At 39.8% G+C, this 20,229-nt stretch overlaps 1 protein-coding gene across 3 annotated transcripts in view; it reads right to left on the bottom strand.

Annotated features, from left to right (window-relative positions):
• The window catches only part of slc12a5a (solute carrier family 12 member 5a), a 233,407-nt gene that overhangs the window by 8,446 nt on the left and 204,732 nt on the right, over positions 1-20,229 (bottom strand). For 2 of the 3 annotated variants that reach the window (XM_047348014.1, XM_047348016.1), the window contains exons 7-25: positions 18,865-19,112; positions 17,123-17,334; positions 15,969-16,136; positions 15,724-15,822; positions 14,855-14,912; positions 14,554-14,728; positions 14,314-14,432; positions 13,998-14,096; positions 13,773-13,892; positions 11,667-11,771; positions 11,316-11,484; positions 10,818-11,013; positions 7,435-7,604; positions 7,076-7,207; positions 6,550-6,657; positions 3,742-3,867; positions 2,999-3,228; positions 2,801-2,815; positions 2,454-2,587 (exon numbers count right to left, since the gene is read on the bottom strand). In XM_047348014.1, coding sequence (XP_047203970.1) covers positions 2,454-2,587; positions 2,801-2,815; positions 2,999-3,228; positions 3,742-3,867; positions 6,550-6,657; positions 7,076-7,207; positions 7,435-7,604; positions 10,818-11,013; positions 11,316-11,484; positions 11,667-11,771; positions 13,773-13,892; positions 13,998-14,096; positions 14,314-14,432; positions 14,554-14,728; positions 14,855-14,912; positions 15,724-15,822; positions 15,969-16,136; positions 17,123-17,334; positions 18,865-19,112 — 2,683 coding nt within the window. The remainder of the gene's footprint in view (positions 1-2,453; positions 2,588-2,800; positions 2,816-2,998; positions 3,229-3,741; positions 3,868-6,549; positions 6,658-7,075; positions 7,208-7,434; positions 7,605-10,817; positions 11,014-11,315; positions 11,485-11,666; positions 11,772-13,772; positions 13,893-13,997; positions 14,097-14,313; positions 14,433-14,553; positions 14,729-14,854; positions 14,913-15,723; positions 15,823-15,968; positions 16,137-17,122; positions 17,335-18,864; positions 19,113-20,229) is intronic. The other variant, XM_047348015.1, reaches the window with a different exon arrangement.

The following is a 20,229-nucleotide window of genomic DNA, read 5'->3' as shown; positions in this document are numbered from 1 at the left end:
TTGGGGTCTTAATGAGTGGGAAACTGTTGTTGACAGCTGGGAATACTTGTGTCTTTAAAACACAGAGCTGCTCTGACTGACACATTGAAGTAGTGGTGTCCACACTTTTTGCCACAGGGGTCAGAACTGTAAAGTTTAAGGTAATTGCAGGGCACAAAATTTAGATTTTTATTTTTTTCTTAGAAGAGAAAAAATGTTTTGTGAAATGTTAGATTTTTACCTGCCGAACAATACACAATACACACAATGCTTTCATACAATAAATAAGTCTGATTTCAGTGGAATGGACCTTTAAATCATCATAGATCAAAAACATAACATCTCACAGGTTTGTCTTGTCTACAAAAAACTGCAAACAATGTTCTATGTGTTGGTTGTTTTCTGATAGCTTGTCTGAATTTTTTGTGTGTATTCTCAACAGCAAGAACAGATATTGGCGGGTTTTTCTCCAAAAACTCCTGCTTTGGAGTAAACAGTCACTGGTTGTTTTTTTTACTATTTACTATCAAACTGAATAAAGCAAAAAAATATGGTTGATAAAAGATGAGTACTGTGTTGTACCTTCCATTGTTAGAAAACTTAATTTGTATCTTTTTCATAAAGCATCAAATCAATAAATATTTACCAGTGTCTGTCTCCTAAGTTATCACCTATGACCATCCCCTCATTCAGCCATTGTGCAGTTTTCTACTTCCAAGCATCTCCAGTATCTCTGACTTAATCTGTAGATCTAAGTCTTCTACTTGTCTGCTTGATCCAATCCCAACTGCTCTGGTCAAGTCTTGCTTTCAACCTCTCCGCCCCTTCATAACTGCCATTATTCACTCCTCACTTCTGAAATTGTCCCTGCTATCACTCCTATACTGAGGACACCTGGATCAGATCCCGACAACTACAATAACCTTCGCCCCGTTTCTAATTTGCCCTTTGTCTCTAAAATACTTGAAAAAACAGTTGTCTCTCAACTTCACTCCTATTTAACTCACAATAACCTATACAAACAATTCCAGTCCAGTTTCTGTCCTCACCACAGCACTGAAACTGCTCTTCTAAAAATCACCAGTGATCTCCTGATGGCAGCTGACACGGGTCTGCTTTCTGTTCTTGTTCTTCTGGATTTGAGTGCAACCTTCGATACAATTTCTCACTCAATCCTTCTCCACAGGTTATCTTCAATTGGCATCTCTCACACCCCCTTGACTGGTTTCATTTTTATCTTACTGGCTGCACTCAGTTCATACAACAAAGTCCTTTGCTCCTATCTATCTCCTGGCTCTGTCCTGGGACCCCTACTCTTTATTATTTACCTTTGTCCTCTTGGCAATATCTTCAGAAACTTTTACATAAATTTTCACTGTTACTTGGATAATACCCAGCTCTATTTATCTAGTAAGCCAAATTCTATATTCCCTCCTTCTGCCTCTCCTTATTAAATAAAATCCTGGTTCACCTCTAATTTCCAAAAACTTAACAGCGACATTCTCCTTGTGGGAACAAAATCTGTAATTTCCAAAGCTGACAGTTTCTCACTTTCAGTTGAGAATTCCTCTGCCTCTCCCTGACCTCAGGTCAAGAGCCTGGGCGTCATCCTTGATAGCACTCTGTCTTTCCGCTCTCACATCAGTAACATTATTCGTTATGCATATTTCAGCCTAAGCAATATTAATCACATTTGCCCCTCTTTCTCAAAAACCCTGCCTCTATTCTTATCCACAGCCTTGTCACCTCCTGCATTGATAACCGTAACTCTCTTCTCTTTGGTGTTCCCCAGAAATCTCTCAATCAGCTTCAAATGTCTCAGAACTCAGCTGCTTGTAGCATTACCAAAACCCCCTAATTTCAGCACATCACCCCAGTCTTGCAGCAGCTCCACTGGCTCCTTCTTAAATTCAGAATCCAATTCAAAATCCTTCTGTATGCATTCAAGGCCATCCACAATCTCGCCCCTCACTACCTTTCTGATCTTCTTCTAATTGCTACTCCCTCTCGCACCCTCAGATCTTTTTCTTCCATCCACCTCAGCCCACCTCAGTACCATGAAACAGAGCGGGTGAAAGCTCCCAAACTCTGGAATTCCCTCCTTCCGGTCGTTTGTAATACTGACGTTCTCCCTCTGTTTAAATCTAGTCTCAAGACCCATGTGTTTACTGCTTACATGCAATGATTGTTCTGCTCTGTGTCTTGTAATTTTGTGTTTGTTCCTCATTTATCTGTACAGTGTCCTTGAGTGTTTTGAAAGACGCTTTGAAATAAAATGCATTATTATTATCATTAATATATTTTACAAACATTTTTTTTATATGTATCTGCATCAACCTCCTGAGCTGACAAACCAAATTAGTTCCATTTTTGTACTGTGGTCAACAAAATCAGTGAAGGATGCAACTGACCTTGGGCAGCATTTTTGAACACTCCTGCATTAGAGTCTCTGGTTCTATCCTGATAAAGGATACAGTTTTCGTCACCGGCCCGGTTCTTGGGTGCCCCTGGCATGTTCAGGAGGACTAGTTTGGCCTCTGAGGACTTTTTAAGTATGACTTCATTCAGCCGGAGCGCTGTGTGCATACGCCGCACGTTAGACTGGTTCCTGAGAGTAGACAAAACGAGAAAGGAGGTCAAAACAATAGACGCTGGTCAGAGCTTTGATGTTTCAAAGCATTGTGGGATGCTCAGAGGTGATATAGATGACAGACGCACATTCACACATTCTTTTTTATAATATTGTCATCTTATGTGCCTGACTTGGTCAGTATGAGATTTGGATTGATGAAATGAGGTTCATGAGGCTTTCAGTACTTACAGGTTCTCCCACTCTCTGCAGCATTACAAGAAGAGAAATAAATCTTTTTCAAAACCAAGTTTTTAGAAAACATGATCCCACCTAAAAACAAACTCAACATCTTGTGTCCTACGATTGTTTGATGACGCTTTTTTAATAATACGATGGAGTTTACCTTCACAACAGCTAATAGCTTGTTAAGCATTGCAAAGCACTCACGGCTTCATGTTGAAGATGTCTTTGATATCCTCTGTGGTCACTCCAAGAGGCTTGGCTGCCTCACCGTCACACTTCTCTGTCCAGGTCCTTTGGATCTGCTCCCCAGGACTCTGAGCCTCCTCTCCAGGGGTCATCGGGGTCGCTGGGGTGGCAGGGCTGGCTGGGGTTGTGTTATCGTGGATTAGCTGTACCTGAGCAGGGGGGGACACAGGGGAAGAGGCCGACTTTGACTATGAGACAAGAGGAAAAGAGGACGGATGTGGATTTACATATATGTTAACATGGAACATTCAAAAAGCCACGGTAGAAGTGGAAATGTAGGAATGCAGGTAAAGTTACAGAGAGCCACAGTGTTTGAAAAAGGAGAGGAGGGAAAAATGGGATTAAAAAGTGCTGTTTGTGTTTCTTCTGTACATTACCTGTTTGTGCGAACATGCAGATTCTTTATAAAATAAAAATGTTATGTCATTTATGTTTGCCTACCTAATCATGCTACTAGCATGTATGCTATAGTAACCGCAGCCCTTCATTATAGGAAGTACTGTGGGCATTAATTTAGACCTCAGAAATAAACCAAGCATCTTCCAAAATAAAACACTTTAATTCATGTTTCATTTTTATTATTCAACTCATGATGTTGTATAAAGAATTTGTTTTGTCCCAATTAACTTTTTGTGACCATGCAAGTGATTTTCACCCTAAAAACAAAGTCAGCCATGCTCTCTGGTTGAAGCAGATCCTACCTCCTCTTCAGGCTTCTCCTCTTTGCTGGTGGCAGGCGGCTCCTCGGTCACACTCAGCTGGGTGGTCACAGCGGCCGGGTTCTTACGCCGGATAGATCCGCGGGATGAATCGGTGATGCTCTGGATCTGTGAAGACACAAATAAAGAGAGAAATAAGAGAGAAAAGAGGTGCGATAAGTAGAGATATTCATTTGCTCTGCTTTTATTATTACACTGACAAGATGTTTGATAAAACAATGTTTCATTACATGTATTATATTTAGAAGCAACAACTTACAGGAACTAGTTACGGTCTGACCCTATTAGTGTCTCACATTGCTGTGAGACCTTTTGGTCCACTATTGCAACATTACTACTATGTTACTTCAATTCATTTAGATTTGCAGGTATTTGTTTTTATGACATCCTGCCATGGCAGCATCTGGATTCATCCCATTTACAGAGATTCTGTTGTAGATTAGTTGCTGTGCTTGGGATTGTTGTCCTGTTGATAACCCAGTTTGGGCAAAGCTTCAGCTGTTGGACAGAATGCTTCACATTTGACTCTAAAGTTGTTTGGCATACAAAGGACTTCATGGTCAATGGCTGCAAGGTGCCCAGGTCCTATGAGTTCGGAACAAGCTCATATCATCATCCCTCTGCCACTGTGCTTTACTGTCCCTGTTGGTAGGAGGTTGATATTACCACACATTTCACTGCACATTATGGCCAAACATCTCTACACTGTTCTCATTTATTGAGACATGGTTCCAGATGGTTAATTTAGAAGTCACTTTGTAAAGTATTCACATACCTTTAACTTTTTCACATCTTCTCCCATTGTAAACACAAATTTTCTCCAGTTTATTGCGATTTTATGTGAAAGACCAACATTCGATTGCAAAGTGGAAGGAAATGGTTGATGGTTGAAGATTCTAACCAAAAAATCTGAAAAGTGTGGCATATTTTAGCTTCCCTTAGTCACTGATTTGTACCACCGTATTTCACTGCTTTATGACTGCAAGTCTTTTGGAGTTTGTCATTGCCAACTTTGCACATCCAAAGACTGAAAGTTTGGTCTATTCTTAAAGAACAACTCAAGCTCCGCCAGACTGGATGCAGAGTCTCTGTAAACATTTTCAACTCTTGCTACAGATTTGTACTGGAATTCAGGCCTGGAACTTAACTGGAACACATGAATATGCTTTGTTCTTAACCATTTCATTGCTGCTCTGGATTTGTATTTAGGGTTGTTCTGCTGCTATTTCCACCACACATGGCGTTCTGCATGTAGGCAGGAAGGTTTTGCTGTGTGCCCTACATGACTTTAAAACTTTAAACAGAATATCTTTTGGCTTTCTTTCAACAATGTCTTTCTTCAGACTACTCTACCAAAAACACAAAATTGTAAACGTGCATGACACACAGTTGGCCTGACCACAGCCTGAACTGCAGATCTTTGCAGCTTCTCTAGCAATATCATGGGCCTCTTTAATGCCTTTCTGATTAATACTATTCTGGCCAAGCCTTATCAGTTTAGGTGGACAACCATGACTTGGTAGATTAGCGGTTTGATTTACAGATGATGCATTGAACAGTGTTGAGAAATCACAAGCTGTGAAATGTTCAAAGCTTTTGATATTGTTTTATCATAAAACCCTACTTTAAACTTCTCCAGAACTTTATCTCTGACCTTTCTGGTATGTTCCTTTGTCTTCATGGTAGTATTGAAACATCTGTATTTACACTAAAATTAAACTGTACACAGGTCGACTATATTTAACATCAACATCATTATTTTTAGTCTTCACATCATTTTTTATTTATTCCTTCCTTATTTTCTTGACTTTTTTAGTAAAAGCTGTAGCTGTTTTTCTCCAGATTGCTTACAGAGCAGAGTCCCCTCCCTCTGCTCTGTAAGTTTCTTCACCTACAGCAGCACAAGCGCCATGCAGGGGACCAGGGACCACTGTGAAGCCAGATAAAAATATATGAAATATATATTTTTAATGCAGCTCAATATCCTCTGGTATTTTTCCTGTAATTAACTGTACAGTTGCCTGCCTTTGTGTGGAAGCCCAAATTAATTTAGCCTTATCCTGTTTTAATCACATTTTATTGTGTAAATACTGTTAATATCAAAATGAAGCAAGTTTAACCAGGACAAATTCCTAAATGGTAAATTAAGGCCATACTAATCATTAAAAAAAGCCAGACTCTGGGTGGCTGCTTCTGTATATGGGGCGCCTTCTCAACCGTTTTTCCACGCACTGCTCCTCTCATTATCACATCTTGATCAAAAGGTGTAAGAGAAACAGACATGTTGAAATGGCCTTATGATCCTTTCCAGATTCATAGATGAACAATTTCCTCAACATTATTACTGATTTTGTTCCTCCTTTTCATTGTGTTAACTCAAACCTGTCTGGTCACATTGCTGATGATAATTTAATCTTTTTATAATTGATTGACTATACTGACAGTCTCAGAAACGTTGTTTTCCCTATGACTGCATAATATAGAGGAGTACCACTGAGACCTAAAAATCGTATTTTTCCACCTCTGTCAAAATATTGTCATGCTGTCAAACACAACATCAGAACACTTGCTGTTCTGGCTGTTGTCAACTCCCTGATAGAGAGGATAAATATGGTGACCCACTGCTCTGATTTAACACAAGATCTGCTTTTGTCCAGAGGGTTTTGTGTGTCATTTTAATTCAACTCAAGCCAAGCAACGCCGAGTCGGCTTGTCAAGTCATGTCAAACTAATGTGTGCATCTCTGTGTGCTTCTAAAAACAAAACTTTGACATGAACAAACTTCCTTGCCTCCCTCTCGCGCTCCGTCTTGGTAAGGTTGATCTGTTTCAGCATCTGTGAGCGTTGTTCCATCACCAGTGTCTTCTCGTACGTGTAGGCTGAGATGTCACTCTCATGCTAAGGGAAAAATAAATATTAGTTTAATCACACAGGGTTTATTCTGTTCTTCATACATTTCTAAGAGACCATGCTAGTTTCCTGTTACACAAATGCAGATTTGAAGGATATGTCCTTCCCCTAAAGCTAAAAAGTGTAAAGGACTTAGGGAAAGTCTGAAGGATGCTGTGCAAACTAACATGTATTTAGTGCACAATGAAACTCATTTTTTATGCTTCAGTAGTAGAATACACAGCAACCATTTGTGGCTTGCATGAAAAATTGGCAGTTGTGTTTACTGAAGCAACTCGTTGAGGCATTGCTGGATTTTCTAATTACTTCCCCAACTGAGTGGTTCTGACATTAGTGCTTATGAATGTTCTTGAATGCGTGTAGTTTTACGTACACAACTGTTTAGTCCCAGCTTGGAAAAACTCACCATTTCAACAACTTCCACCATAGCATCAATACGGAGGTGATACAAGAATGTAGTCAGGTCCTTTTTCATCTGGATGCTGTTGTCGTCCATCTGGGCCACGGTGAAGATGCGCATCTTGCACTTCCTCCAGACCTAAACATTCAACAACATAGTTTGTCAATTAATTAGAGCATCTCCAAACTCTAAAATTTCTACAATCAATACAATCTTTAAGCTGCATTTTGCTTGGTTATAATTGCAGATTAGACATCTTGAAAATTTTTATGTGTTCTGCCAGAACTTGGATTTTGCCAGTATTGTCAATATTCACTTTGTTTTGTTTTTAGTGTGGTGGGAACTGTCTAAATATTAAACAGTACCTTATGTTGGCGGAGCAGGAAGGGCAGAAGCATCAACATGCCTCCGTCATGAACGATCCACCATACATCAATGTGACCCTCGGTGAAGCGTTCGCCATTGGACGGGAATGCTGAAATGTTCTTTGGTACGAGCAAAGCGAGGCGGGCAATGGTGGTTTCTCTGACCAGCTCTGCACATAAGGCAGCAAGGTAAAGGTAAAGTCTCAAATGTCTTCAGTTTGCACTTTGTTTTCATCAGTTTCCTGGCTTCAATCTTATTTATTTAATGCATTTTTGCAGGTTCAGATGAAAACACTGGAGGAGGAATAAAATATATAAAGATGCTTCCTAAACCATTTAGGTTGGTGCAGAGACATAAAAGTGCTGGGGAAAACATGTAGTCCTGATCTGGAGACATTTTCCATAAACTGTAAACCGTTTTATTCACCGAGAGAGTTTTCCTCATTTATAATAATTGGCTCATATTTTCCACCGCATGGCTGTACTTCTGCCGCAGAAAAACATCTCGCCGAGCTGATTACAGACGTGGAGAAAAAATAACCTGAACCTTTCATCATAATACTGGGAGATTTTAACAGAGCAAACCTCTCCAATGAACTCCCCAAATACAGATAGCATATTAAGTGTCCCACCAGAGAAAAAAACACACTGGACCATTGTTACACAACTATAAAGGATTCATATCATGCTGTTACCAGGGCTGCTCTGGGTTTTTCAGATCATTGTCTTATCCACCTCATCCCAACCTACAGACAAAGACTAAGAGCTTCCAAAGCCAAGGTTCACACTGTTAAGAAGTGGACTGAGGAATCAAAGTAGATGCTACAGGCCTGCTTTGAATGCACAGACTGGACTGTTTTTGAAACTTCAGCCACTGACTTAAACCGACTAACTGATGTGGTGACATCATACATCAGTTTCTGTGAGGACGTGTGTGTGCAGACCAAGACCTTCTGCACCTTCGGGAACAATAAGTCATGGTTTACTCCACACCTCAGGAATCTGTGCAGGGAAAAGGATGAAGCTCACAGCAGTAGAGATTGGGCGCGGTACAGGCAGGTCAGGAACAGACTAACAAAGGAGATCAAAGCAGCTAAGAGAAGCTACAGTGAGAAGCTTATGAACAGCCTTTCTACTGGTGACACTTCAGCTGTATGGACTGGTCTGAGAAACCTGACTGTCTATAGGAGCCCCCCCACCCATCCTGAACAGAGTCGTCTCCTGGCCAACCGTCTGAATGGCTTCTACTGCAGACATGACAAGAAGCCATTCACACCTCAAACCATCTCCTCCACATCCCATTCAGGAACAAATTTGACCCGTAAAACAACCAACCCCCTACCTTCAGATCCTCTGCCTGCACTAAAGATCTCTGAGAAAGATGTAAATAGGCTCTTTCAGCGCATGAAAACAAAGAAAGATGGAGGACCTGATAACGTCTCCCCATCATGCCTAAAAGCCTGTGCACATCAACTCGCCCCGATCTTCACAAGGATCTTCAACAAGTCACTGGAGAAATGTGAGGTCCCCTCCTGCTTCAAACAATCCACCATCATCCCAGTGCTCAAGAAACCCACCATCGTAGGATTAAATGACTACAGGCCTGTAGCCCTGACATCTGTGGTCATGAAATCCTTTGAGCGGCTGGTGCTGAAGCACCTGAAAGACATCACAGGCCCCCTGCTGGACCCCCTGCAATTTGCTTACCGAGCAAACAGGTCAGCAGATGATGCTGTTAACTTAGGTCTACATTTCATCCTGCAACACCTCGACCGTCCAGGGACGTACACCAGGATCCTGTTTGTAGACTTCAGCTCGGCCTTCAACACCATCATACCAGACATCCTCCACCAGAAGTTCACCCAGCTCAACGTCCCAGCCTCCACCTGTCAGTGGATCAACAGCTTCCTGACGGACCGACAGCAGCAGGTGAGACTGGGGAGCATCTTCTCCCGCAGCAGATCAATAAGTACTGATGCCCCCAGGGGTGTGTTCTATCCCCACTCCTCTTCTCCCTCAATACAAATGACTGCACCTCAGCGGATTCATCCATGAAACTCCTGAAGTTTGCAGACGACACCACTGTCATTGGACTGATCCAGGACGGTGATGAGTCTGCATGCAAACAGGAGGTGGATCGGCTGGTACACTGGTGCGGTCAGAACTACCTTGAACTGAACCCACTCAAGACTGTGGAAATGGTGGTGGACTTTCGGAGAACACCACCCCCATACACCCCACTCACCATCCTCAACAACACCGTGTCAGCTGTGGACCACTTCAGGTTCCTAGGAACCACCATCTCTGAGGATCTGAGATGGTCTTCACACATAGACACTGTTCAGAAGAAGGCCCAGCAGAGACTGTACTTCCTGAGGCAACTCAAGAAGTTCAACCTTCCACAGGAGCTGCTGGTCATCTTCTACACTGCCATCATTCATTATGTCCTGTCTTCATCCATCTCAGTGTGGTTTGGCTCATCCACAAAACAGGACAGGTCCAGACTGCAACGAATAATCAGGAATGCAGAGAGAATAATCAGGGCTGACCTTCTCTCCATCCAGGACTTATACAGGTCAAGGGTCAGGAAAAGAGCTGGAAAAATCTCTGCAGACCCCACACACCCTGCACATAAACTGTTTAGAGTTTTACCCTCAGACCGTCGTTACAGAGTTCTGTTTACAAAAACCAGCCGCCACAGAGACAGTTTCTTCCCCCGGGCTGTTTCTCTGATGAACATTTAATAGAGTACCAAACAACCTCATACTGAAGATGCAAATCCACCTTTGTATATGTGTATATTGTATATATGTATTTATGGACATAAGGATATATGCAGAATATATCTTATAACACAAAAAAACAAAAAGGAAACCCAGGGTGCAAAGTGTACCGGAGTCAAATTCCTTGTTTGTTGTATGTACGAACTTGGCAATAAAGCTGATTCTGATCCTGAAAAACATTTCCTAAATGCCAGAATAATAAAAGAGTTTTATTTTTATTTTTTTAGCAACTGTGCACGGTAGCTAAAGGGCAATTTAGAGTGACCAATTAACCTAACAGGCATGTCTTTGGACTGTGGAAGGAAGCCAGAGTACCCAGTGAGAACCCACGCATGCACAGGGAGAACATGCAATCTCCATGCAGAAAGATGCCCGGCTGGGAGTTGAACCCAGGACCTTCTTGTTGTAAGGCAACAGTGCTACCAACTACGCCAATAACGTTTTGTAAAACTGTTTAAAAAACTGTAAAACTGTTTTTACTTAAGGAGAAGCATCTTTGACCATGTTCCTACGAGCTTACAGGATAATATTAATCAAGGATGAACTGTCTTGGCTATTTTGGAAGTTATTATAGGTTTCTTTTCCTTCTTTACAGCGTACCAATGAAGTTCCTCCAGGTCTGGTGCTCGTCTCCTTGCTTCCAGTTGCGTGGCCAGGAGACCAGCACAGCATTGTGTTTCAGGCCTCCCAGCCCGCTGGCCTGCAACAGATGAGATGTAGCATCCCGGAGGTTTGAGGAGACAGTCACCTGACAGAAGCCCTTCACCTTTTCAGTCTCCATTAATTTGCGCAGTGCCTGCAAAGTACGACAAAACCTATCAACTAAAAACCTGTACAGAATCTTACTAAATGCAAAAATCATTAAATCTGACCGTGGTTAGATGATCACATGTAAAATAATAGTTTAAAATGTACTCCTTTCTAATTTCCATGAAAAATACAGATTTGCAGTATAAAACAGATAAAAAATATAAAAATATTTTAAGAAATTAATGTAGGAATTTAAATGGGTGCAGAGGATTTAGTATCTTTAACTTTTTTTTAAACTATGTTGATCAGAGGTGGCAGACTGTCAGCAGACTGTCAAATGCTCCCTACCTGATCTGCACGTTGAGCCTGCTCGTAGTTCACCAGATAGGTGCCACCCAGAGCCGTCCCAACGATGGTGAGACCTTTGCCTGCCTTTAACTGGTTGGTGAGTGACAGCAGACGAGGCTGTTCCACATTCTGCTCTGCATCTGTACTAACTAGCACCAGCAGCTGAGGCCTAATGGGAGAGGAGAGCAAAGGACATGAAATTTAGGGCAAACACAAAGTAGGTGAATGAGACAGACAAGAGCAGGGAGAGATCCTTCTTGGAGAAAGAAAGATATTAGAAAATGTCATGAATGATTCACGTGTTGATTAGAAACATAATAAAACAAAATGGCATATTCGTGTGTGTCATACCTCCAGTTCTTGGTGTGTGGCGGGCCTTCCTCTAGGCGCATGAGAGCGTACCGTGCAGCGCTCAGAGACAAACCTCGTATCCCATCACCCCATTCTTTCTCCGCACTGTGACATGACCAATATTTGTCAGTCATAACATAAACAGTTTTGTTACTTCATATTCAAATACAGAGTTCAAAAGGGCAAAAGATGCTGAGATGCAGCCTCTGTTAGAAATAAAGTTTTATGAAGATACAGGGCCTTGCAAAACTATTCTTATGTCTTGAACTCTTTCATGTTACAACCACACATTTTAATATAGCACATAAGTTTGAAATGGAAGAAAAATAATACAGTAAATCCAGTTGTTCTGTGAATACTTCAGAGGTTTGATGCAGAATATTAGTCAACAGACAACATCATAAAGACGAAGGATCACAACAGACAGGTCAGGGATTAAGTTGTGGAGAAAAACTCCTTAAAACTCACCTGTTCAGACTAGCATACCCCACTTGACCGCCCCACACGTTGCACCACAAACATTTATCTGTATTTTATTTGTTGGTCTCTTTGTGGCACTTTTTACCTTTGTTCACAATATGTTGTTTTTCTTGTATTGATGTAAAGCTACCTTGAGAGTCTTGAAAAATGCTTAAAAATAAAATGTATTATTATTATTATTATTATTATAAAAGCAGGATCAGGTTACATAACAATATCCCTAATTTAGAACATCTCACAAAGCACTGCTCAATCCATTATCAATTTGTCATCAATTGGCAAACCTGCCAAAAAAGAAGCCTACCACCTAAACTGAGGTTGAGGATTAATAAGAGAGTTTGCAAAAAGATCCTTGGTGACTTTGGAGTAGCAGCAAAGATGCAAAGTTAACGTTAAAGAATCTTCCAACAGGAGAACTATTAGTTATACACTCCACAACTATGGGCTCCATGGAAAAGTGGGAACAAGAAAGCCATTGTTGAAAGACAGCTGCAAGAATTCACATTTAAAGTCTGAAAGAAGCCATGAGGAGACACAGAAAACATCTGGAAGAAGGTGCTCTATTTAGATGAGATAAAAGTTTTGAAGTATTCCCGGCGGTGGTTTTCCTGGGAGTCCTGTGCTCTGGGGGGCCTTTGGATGTCTGTGGCTCGGATCTCCTCCGTATCTGCCCCGGGTCCAGGGGGGCAGGTCTGTGGCTTCTCACACTTGTATACACAAACACGCACACACTCAGACTCACAGGTGTTTAGATTCGGGTGTTAACACATACACAAATGTTCTATATTGAGCCGCATTTACCACTAAATACATCTTGTATTGATAAGTACTGTGCACTTTTCGGTAAAAAAGCTGGTAATATGAACGTTTCTGCAGGTGTAGAAGCAAGCAAAGCATTATCTCTTATTCTCTTCATTCTTCTTTCTTTCCTCCATTCTATTCTCCTTCTCGCTTCTTTTCCTTTTTGCCCCACCTTTCTCTCTTTCGTGCTTCTTTTTTTTCCCTTTCCATCTCTGGGTCCGTAACAACTGAAATAATCCCAAAGCAGTTTCTAATAAAGTTTCTTTTTATAAATATCTAGCAGTTTTAAAGCGTTAGCTGTAATGCTCCACTTGTAAAAGTAAATCTGTTGGGCTTTTTCTTGGCACTCAGACAACATTTCTGAGCGCTAATGTTGCTGGAAAGGACACGGTAAAAAAATAAAAAAATAAAAGAATACATCACCCTTTTCAGATTTTGTAATGTATGAAATATTGAAAACCTTATATCATTTTTCTTCCACTTCTTCATTAGGTACTATTTTGAGTTCAGATTAAAATGTTGTAATAAAAGTTCTTTATTTAGATCCCTGAAATAGGCAAAATGCATTTTATGTTTTTTCCCCTTTAATATCCCTCTTGCACAGTCCGCCAATGTGACAAGAACAATATATGAAATTTTAAGAAGTTCATCTTTGAGGAACGTATCCAACAACAAGTGATGTGAAAATTTAATCAACAGTTTTGAATCCAAAAAAGACAAAAAACCTGAATCTAAAACAAAAAAAATGTTTTCAGTAAAAATCTAACAAAAGATTTAGTCCTGATGTGTTATTATCAGGTTTTCACCAGGATCTTGTGCACTTACCCTGCAAACTCAATGTACTTGTAGATAGAGCCAGCGATCCCCATGGCCACTATGGCGTAGTACCAGGAGCAGAGGAACATTAGAGTGAGACACAAGCTCATCCCAAGGAAGGACAGAGCCCTACAAAGCAATATGAAGTATTAAGCACGCATAAAGGAATGGAGATTTGATTTGGAACATGAAATCTGAGCTGATGTTATTTTTCTTTGTTTCTGAAGAACTGACCAGTGGTAGAACTTGAAGCGGGGCCTCCAGTTTGGAGTCCTCAGGAGAGTCTGGAGGGCACAGGCCAGATTCACAAACATATAGCACATCAGGAAAAACCTGCGGGACACAAGGTAACTCAGTTTACAATATAGCTCGTCTTATGTAAACCAACATATTGGGATCCACTGAATGTAATTGAAAGGCTTTGTTTTCAAAGTTTTGGAGATATTAATTTTGAGCCCATAATTCTGGCATTTCTGTTTAGGCGGACAGTTCTGAACTGTCCTACTATTGGTTTTTAAAAATAGAAATTAATTAGATTTTCAGTTCTTACATGGAGAGAATGGGAGCCACAGCATCCAGGGAGGCAATAAGGATGCCGCTCTCACAGATACAAGCTGTCAGGAGGAGGGACCATGTTGGTTCTCCATTGGCCTTGCCATGACCAAAGATCTGCACAAACAGAAAATCCATTAGCACAGCTTTAACACAAGTTTGACTGCATGAGGTACCTTCTGCAGTGTTCTTGTAAATTAGCCACTACATTCCGATTGTGACAGAAACAGAAACTGACCCGAAGGGCGGGCACAATGCCATCCTTGGCAATGGCCTGCAGAAGACGAGGAGCTCCAGTCAGGCTCTGGAGCCCTGCCCCGCAAGTGGAAAAGAAAGAGCCAATCACGATCACCCATGGTGACGGCCAGGCCAATGTGCCAATTACCAAGTTCCCATGCACGCCCTCTCCGAACCTACAATAGATCAACATTACTTTAAACCATCAAACAGCCTGCTTTCTCAGATTCATTTCAGTGGACAGATTGGGCAGAGTTTCAATAATAAATCAAACTGCTTTCAGTCATCAAGGATGAACTTACTTGTCCCTGAGGACCACCCCCTCAATGCAGGCACCAAACAGAATCACACTGGACATGTCTGGGAAGTTATACATCAGGAAAACTAAGCTATTGCATAGAGACAGTTTGTATGTTTTCCAGTTGATGGATATTACATTCACTCAATTCCTAAAATGCATTTAATTTTCTGACACGGAAGCTAAGTATATTTGCAAGGAAAATGCTTTAATCAATATTGTTTAGAAGAGTATAGAAGAGATCAGTGACATTGTAACAAGCATCCCTCGGGTTTATTAACTTGCACTTGCATAGGGAGACAGATAATGTGATTAGAAGTCCTAATTAAATTTGTGTAGACTACAAACTGATTATTTAGAGAAACACTGGAGGTTATTCAATATAGCTGCTTCACTATTCTTCCTGTAAGAAGCAAATTGATGAAGAACTGCACAGCAAATTGGTATTATGTATCATGACCTTTCTTCTACAGTTGATAAAAATAAGCAAGGTAAAAAAGTGGTACTAAACCTATTTGGAAGCAAACTTTATAGATGAGGCCAAATATCAACAACATTAATAATGCATGAAAACGTTTGACTAGTTGTCAGAATGACATGGTTATCATCACAGTTATGACCTTTCCAAATTTAAAACGCTGACCTTTAATTATGAGGCTGCCTGCCGGCCACAATATTTTTTTTCACTGGAGCTGAGAAAAACATCTAACTTCATGGTAGCTTAAAATCCTTCAGCGATAAAGTATCTGTCCGACATAAAACAACTATGCCTAAATTTCTTAAAATTTTTAAACTGTCTTGTTTGTAAGATGAGTGTGTTCAGAGTTCTTTTTTTTTTTTTTTTTTGCTGAGGGAGCAGTTATATGAGGATACAGACAGTGGAGGTGGTTGTGATGGCTGCAATGGTTCCAATGGGGATTGACTTTTGGGCATCACGCAGATCTCCGGAGCGGTTGGATCCAGCCATGATTCCTGTGGAGAAAGTTAAAGCACAAAGTACTAAGATTACAAATTCATACACATAGAAGATTGTATTTATTTAATATTCAATGAGGATAACACAAGGAATTATTTATACAGCAAAAAAAAAATCAAACAGTTGAGGAAGCAATGGTCACCTGTTACTGATGGGAAGTAGATGCCAACCAGCAGTGTAAAGAAGCTGGTGATGTCGGCCAACACATAGCGGTTAGCATTAGTTATAGGGTCATCATGGTCCTCCACTGACTCCAGGGTTGATTTGGCAATCAGATCCCCCTTTTCATAGTAGTTCCCAAACAGGTTATCTGTGTTGGTGAGAAAGATGTGTTGAGAAGAATAATGCTGAACCAGGTGATGAGGTGTCACCTGGAGAGAAGATGCTAAAAAATCCCATCAAATCCAAAATTATTCATCTACTCTGTTCCTCAGCTATTCAATGAACCAAACACAGTTTCATGTTTTGGTTCAGCTACAAAAACAAAAATTTGAAATGTTTTTTAAAAATGAAATTTTAGTAATTCTGAAATAAGTCTAACAAAGCCTCCCAAGTTAGAATTCTGACTGGGAAAACTGCAAGCAGCCCTGAATTAGCACTATTTCAGTCCTTTTTCAACCTCTTCAGTAAATCACAATCTTTAATGAGGGAGCCAATCATTTTTACATGTTATTAGCTGTGACAATGAAGGTTGTTACTGATCCGAACAAATGTTATAGTAAATGTACTTTGAACAGTGAAATATGAACAGCTCCAAGAGGAAGGAATCATTTTCAAAGGGCACAGTCCTCACCTTATGCTTAATACAGGGTTTTATTGTGAAATATCAGAGTCAAATAAGTTTAATCAAGCTATGAGCTTTCTAAAGGAACCCGGGAAAGGAAAAGAGATTTCTTTCTTTTGCACAGTGTTTGTAAAACCTAACAGTTTGCAACAAAAGCTGTGAGTGAAATGAGTTATGGCTATAAATCACTTTCATCTTTGAAGAATAATCCAATAATACTGATCCATAACCTTGTGGCCTTATGAGGAAATGACAGGAAACAGATGTTTTGTAATACATCCATTCTTAAAAGATATAAACATACTCTTAGCTGCAATTGTTTAAAAAAAAGCGTTTTAGAAAAAGAAAAAGTAAAACACAAACATTTATCTTTCACTTCTTTAAAACTGAATTTATAATGAATTAAAGCTTCTATCTTCAGATAATGAATGGTCACTGGGCAAATTAACCCAATCTGTGCTCGCACTGTGTGAAAATGGAAACACTAGCAGATCCAAAGCAGTTGGACCAACCTGCCAGGACTCCGCTGGTAATCCCAGGAATGCCCTGGATCTGGGTCACGTTGTTGGCCATAAAATATTTGTCGCAGGTAGCATTGAGGAAAGGTGAGTCACAGAACATGCGCCACAGCTGGGTGGTGACTGTTGCATTAGCGGTCTCAATGGTTTTGGCACAAACGTCAAAGTTCTTCCACACTAAAGTGCGATTTCCCAAGACACAAACGCTGGAGGAAAGACAAGAACAAGATGTTGGCTTCTTAAAATCCCAACATACTGTATATTAACATTACAGTATCTCAGTTTGATTGTGATTTGATTTTGTGTAACAGATTTGGCACAAAAATACACTGCAAATACATAGATTCACACTGTAAATGAAATAAAATTCAAAGCAGTGAATGAAGATCTTCTGTTTAAATGTAGAACTTTGACTTTGAAAAGAATTACTCTCCAATGATTTAGTAAATTCTGCAAATTAAGTCTGGAAGTCTGGATTAAAACCAAAGTGTTGCTCCAGCATCTTATCTTATTCTGACACATCTTATTGTGTATGTTTCAGAGAAAGGCACAATATAAATGCACAAATAAACCGTTTGGATACTATGAATATACCACAATAATGCTTTTAAACATCAGTATTTTCTTTCTTCTGGTTTTGCTTCAAAGTAGCCAGACTCTCTTGAAATATTTTAAAGTGGTCATGATCAACTCTACAATTTTAAATATATCTTTGGCCAATTAGCACCTGAACACATAGACAGATTTTTTCCCATTCTCTTTGTAAACGTAAAAAGTATTGAATTTATCACAATTTTACACACATTTTATTTTTTATCAGTCTGCTAGAGATTGAACCAGCCAATATTTCCTTGACTGGCTCTGATCGGTTTTGATCAGTGGCTAATATGCTAAAATAATTACTGTTGTTTTTCCTATTCAACATTTGAATCAAAACTAAAAATTTCCATGATTTTCAGTCTATAAATGGATTGATTTGCAGCATGTTCTTAAAATCACTTTTTTTATTTAAAAGAAATCTGATTACAAGATTAGAGACATATGTGTTGATGAACAAATGACAATGTGCTTATAATTTCTTCATCTTCCATAAGAAAAAAGTAGAAATCAGAAAAGCAGAAATTGGTACTGGCCAGGAAAATCCTGATCAGTGTATTTTATAAACAGGTTGCAAAAAGCTAAAATCCAGGCATAAAGTATATGATGCATTTCTTAGGTTTTCTGTGAGGTCTTTACTAAATGTATCATTTTATGAAGACATGACTTTCAGATTCTATTTATTTGGTGCAGTTATTTTTAAGTCTTTTCCTGGACTTGTCCACATTCTTTATTTTTCATAGCGTGCTTCACAATGTTGTGTCATTCTAAAGTTAGCTGAACACAAAAGAAGTTGGAAACCTAAAGAAGACTGAAAACCTAAAGAGTGACTAATCAGGAGCAATTTAAAAGATCACAGCTCTGTCTTGCTCCTTAGAAGCAGAATGTGAGGGAATCATAGATTGTTAAATATGTATGCATAATTCTGTATGATGCAGTACATACGCAAGGAGAGAAACCTACAAAATAGTATTCTATAGGAGTACCTAATTTAAGATAAAACCAATGAAGTTTGCTGCAAAGCCTGAAGTATTGTCTTGTTGCAGGTTTTATTTCAACAGTGACAGTTCAAACAGTAATACAAATGTTCAGATGTCTTACAATTTGATTTTCTGTTCTGTCTTTGTTGCCTCACTTACGGGAAAATGGGCGGCTCAATGCCAGTCTTGACAACTCCAGCATAGACGGCGAGAATGGAGAGGATGACGCATGCCAGAAACACCAGGGCCAGCTTGTTCACATACTTGACACCAACAAAAACGACAGTGGCCATGGAGGTCAGAAGGATGGTTCCATACACACGCATGTTGTTCAGCAGGGCTGCTTCCGCCTCGGCACCCTCCAGACCCTCAAGCGGGAAGATGGCTGCTTTGGGAGCTATGTAGATCTAAAGGTAGGGGTCAAACATAAAACACACATTTTCTTATAACAAATCTTGTATTTTGCCAGGGGGCATCTTGGAGGTAGACAATACCACTAGTATTACTCATCCACTTTCACATCTCACATTCCCAGGAAGCCCTGGGGGATTTCAGCTGGAAGACTTAAGGTTATAATCTTGGTTGTCTTGCGCACTGTTAGCTGAAAAATGTATTACCTTTCAACCAGGTGGACATAGATGTAGAAAATCATAAAAAAAGAAGACGCGAGCAGAAAGGAATGAGGTGGGGAGAGAAGAGGGCGAAACCCGTGATTCTTGCATTAACAGTCCACTGCTGCACACTGACTGCTATTTTAACTCAATTTAATTGAAAAGCTCAAGCATGAAAATTAATGTTTGAAAGTTAAGTGTCATTAATACACTTCTTCTATTACAAAATCAAAGAATGGCCCCATGTGATACATCAAACTGTAAACCCATAATTAACATCAGTGTCTGTCATCAATTCGTGATGATTCATAGCATTGCTGTTACATAAGCATGGGTTTCTTTTCCTGTTTTAAAACAACCATTAGGTTTCCACCACAAACTAATCATCGTAAAAGGCTATTCAAAAAGTGCCAAAAACGAGTGGGTGTTATGATTTCTCATAAAAATAAACACAACTCAGACTGAAAAGAAAAATAAAACAATTAAATGTGGCTTACTGAACATAAGATCTCTCTCTTCAAAGACATTGCTAGTTAGTGACCTGATTTGGGAATTTTAACATTCATGTTGACGCTGAAAGTGATAGCCTAAATATAGCATTTAATGCTATCTTAGACTCAATTGGCTTTGCTCAAAACATTAACAAACCTACACACCTTTGTCTTCATTCTCTGGACCTTGTGCTGACATATGGCATTGAGTGTAAAGACATAACAATATTTTCTCATAACCCTGTCCTGTCTGACCATTTCTTAATAACCTTTGAGTTTAATTTAACCGAGTACTCCACACCTGAAAGAAAATGTCATTATAGTAGATCATTATCAGGCGATGTTGTAACAACCTTCAAAGAATCTGTTCCACTTTTAATTTCCTCATTATCACTGAAAAGCACAGTGGAGGGCAATAATTC

The sequence above is a fragment of the Girardinichthys multiradiatus genome, chromosome 20 (assembly GCF_021462225.1).
Source record: "Girardinichthys multiradiatus isolate DD_20200921_A chromosome 20, DD_fGirMul_XY1, whole genome shotgun sequence".
In the NCBI taxonomy this organism is placed as follows: Eukaryota; Metazoa; Chordata; class Actinopteri; order Cyprinodontiformes; family Goodeidae; genus Girardinichthys; species Girardinichthys multiradiatus.
Note: the sequence above shows the minus strand (reverse complement) of the source record. Positions and strands in the feature narration are given on the sequence as shown.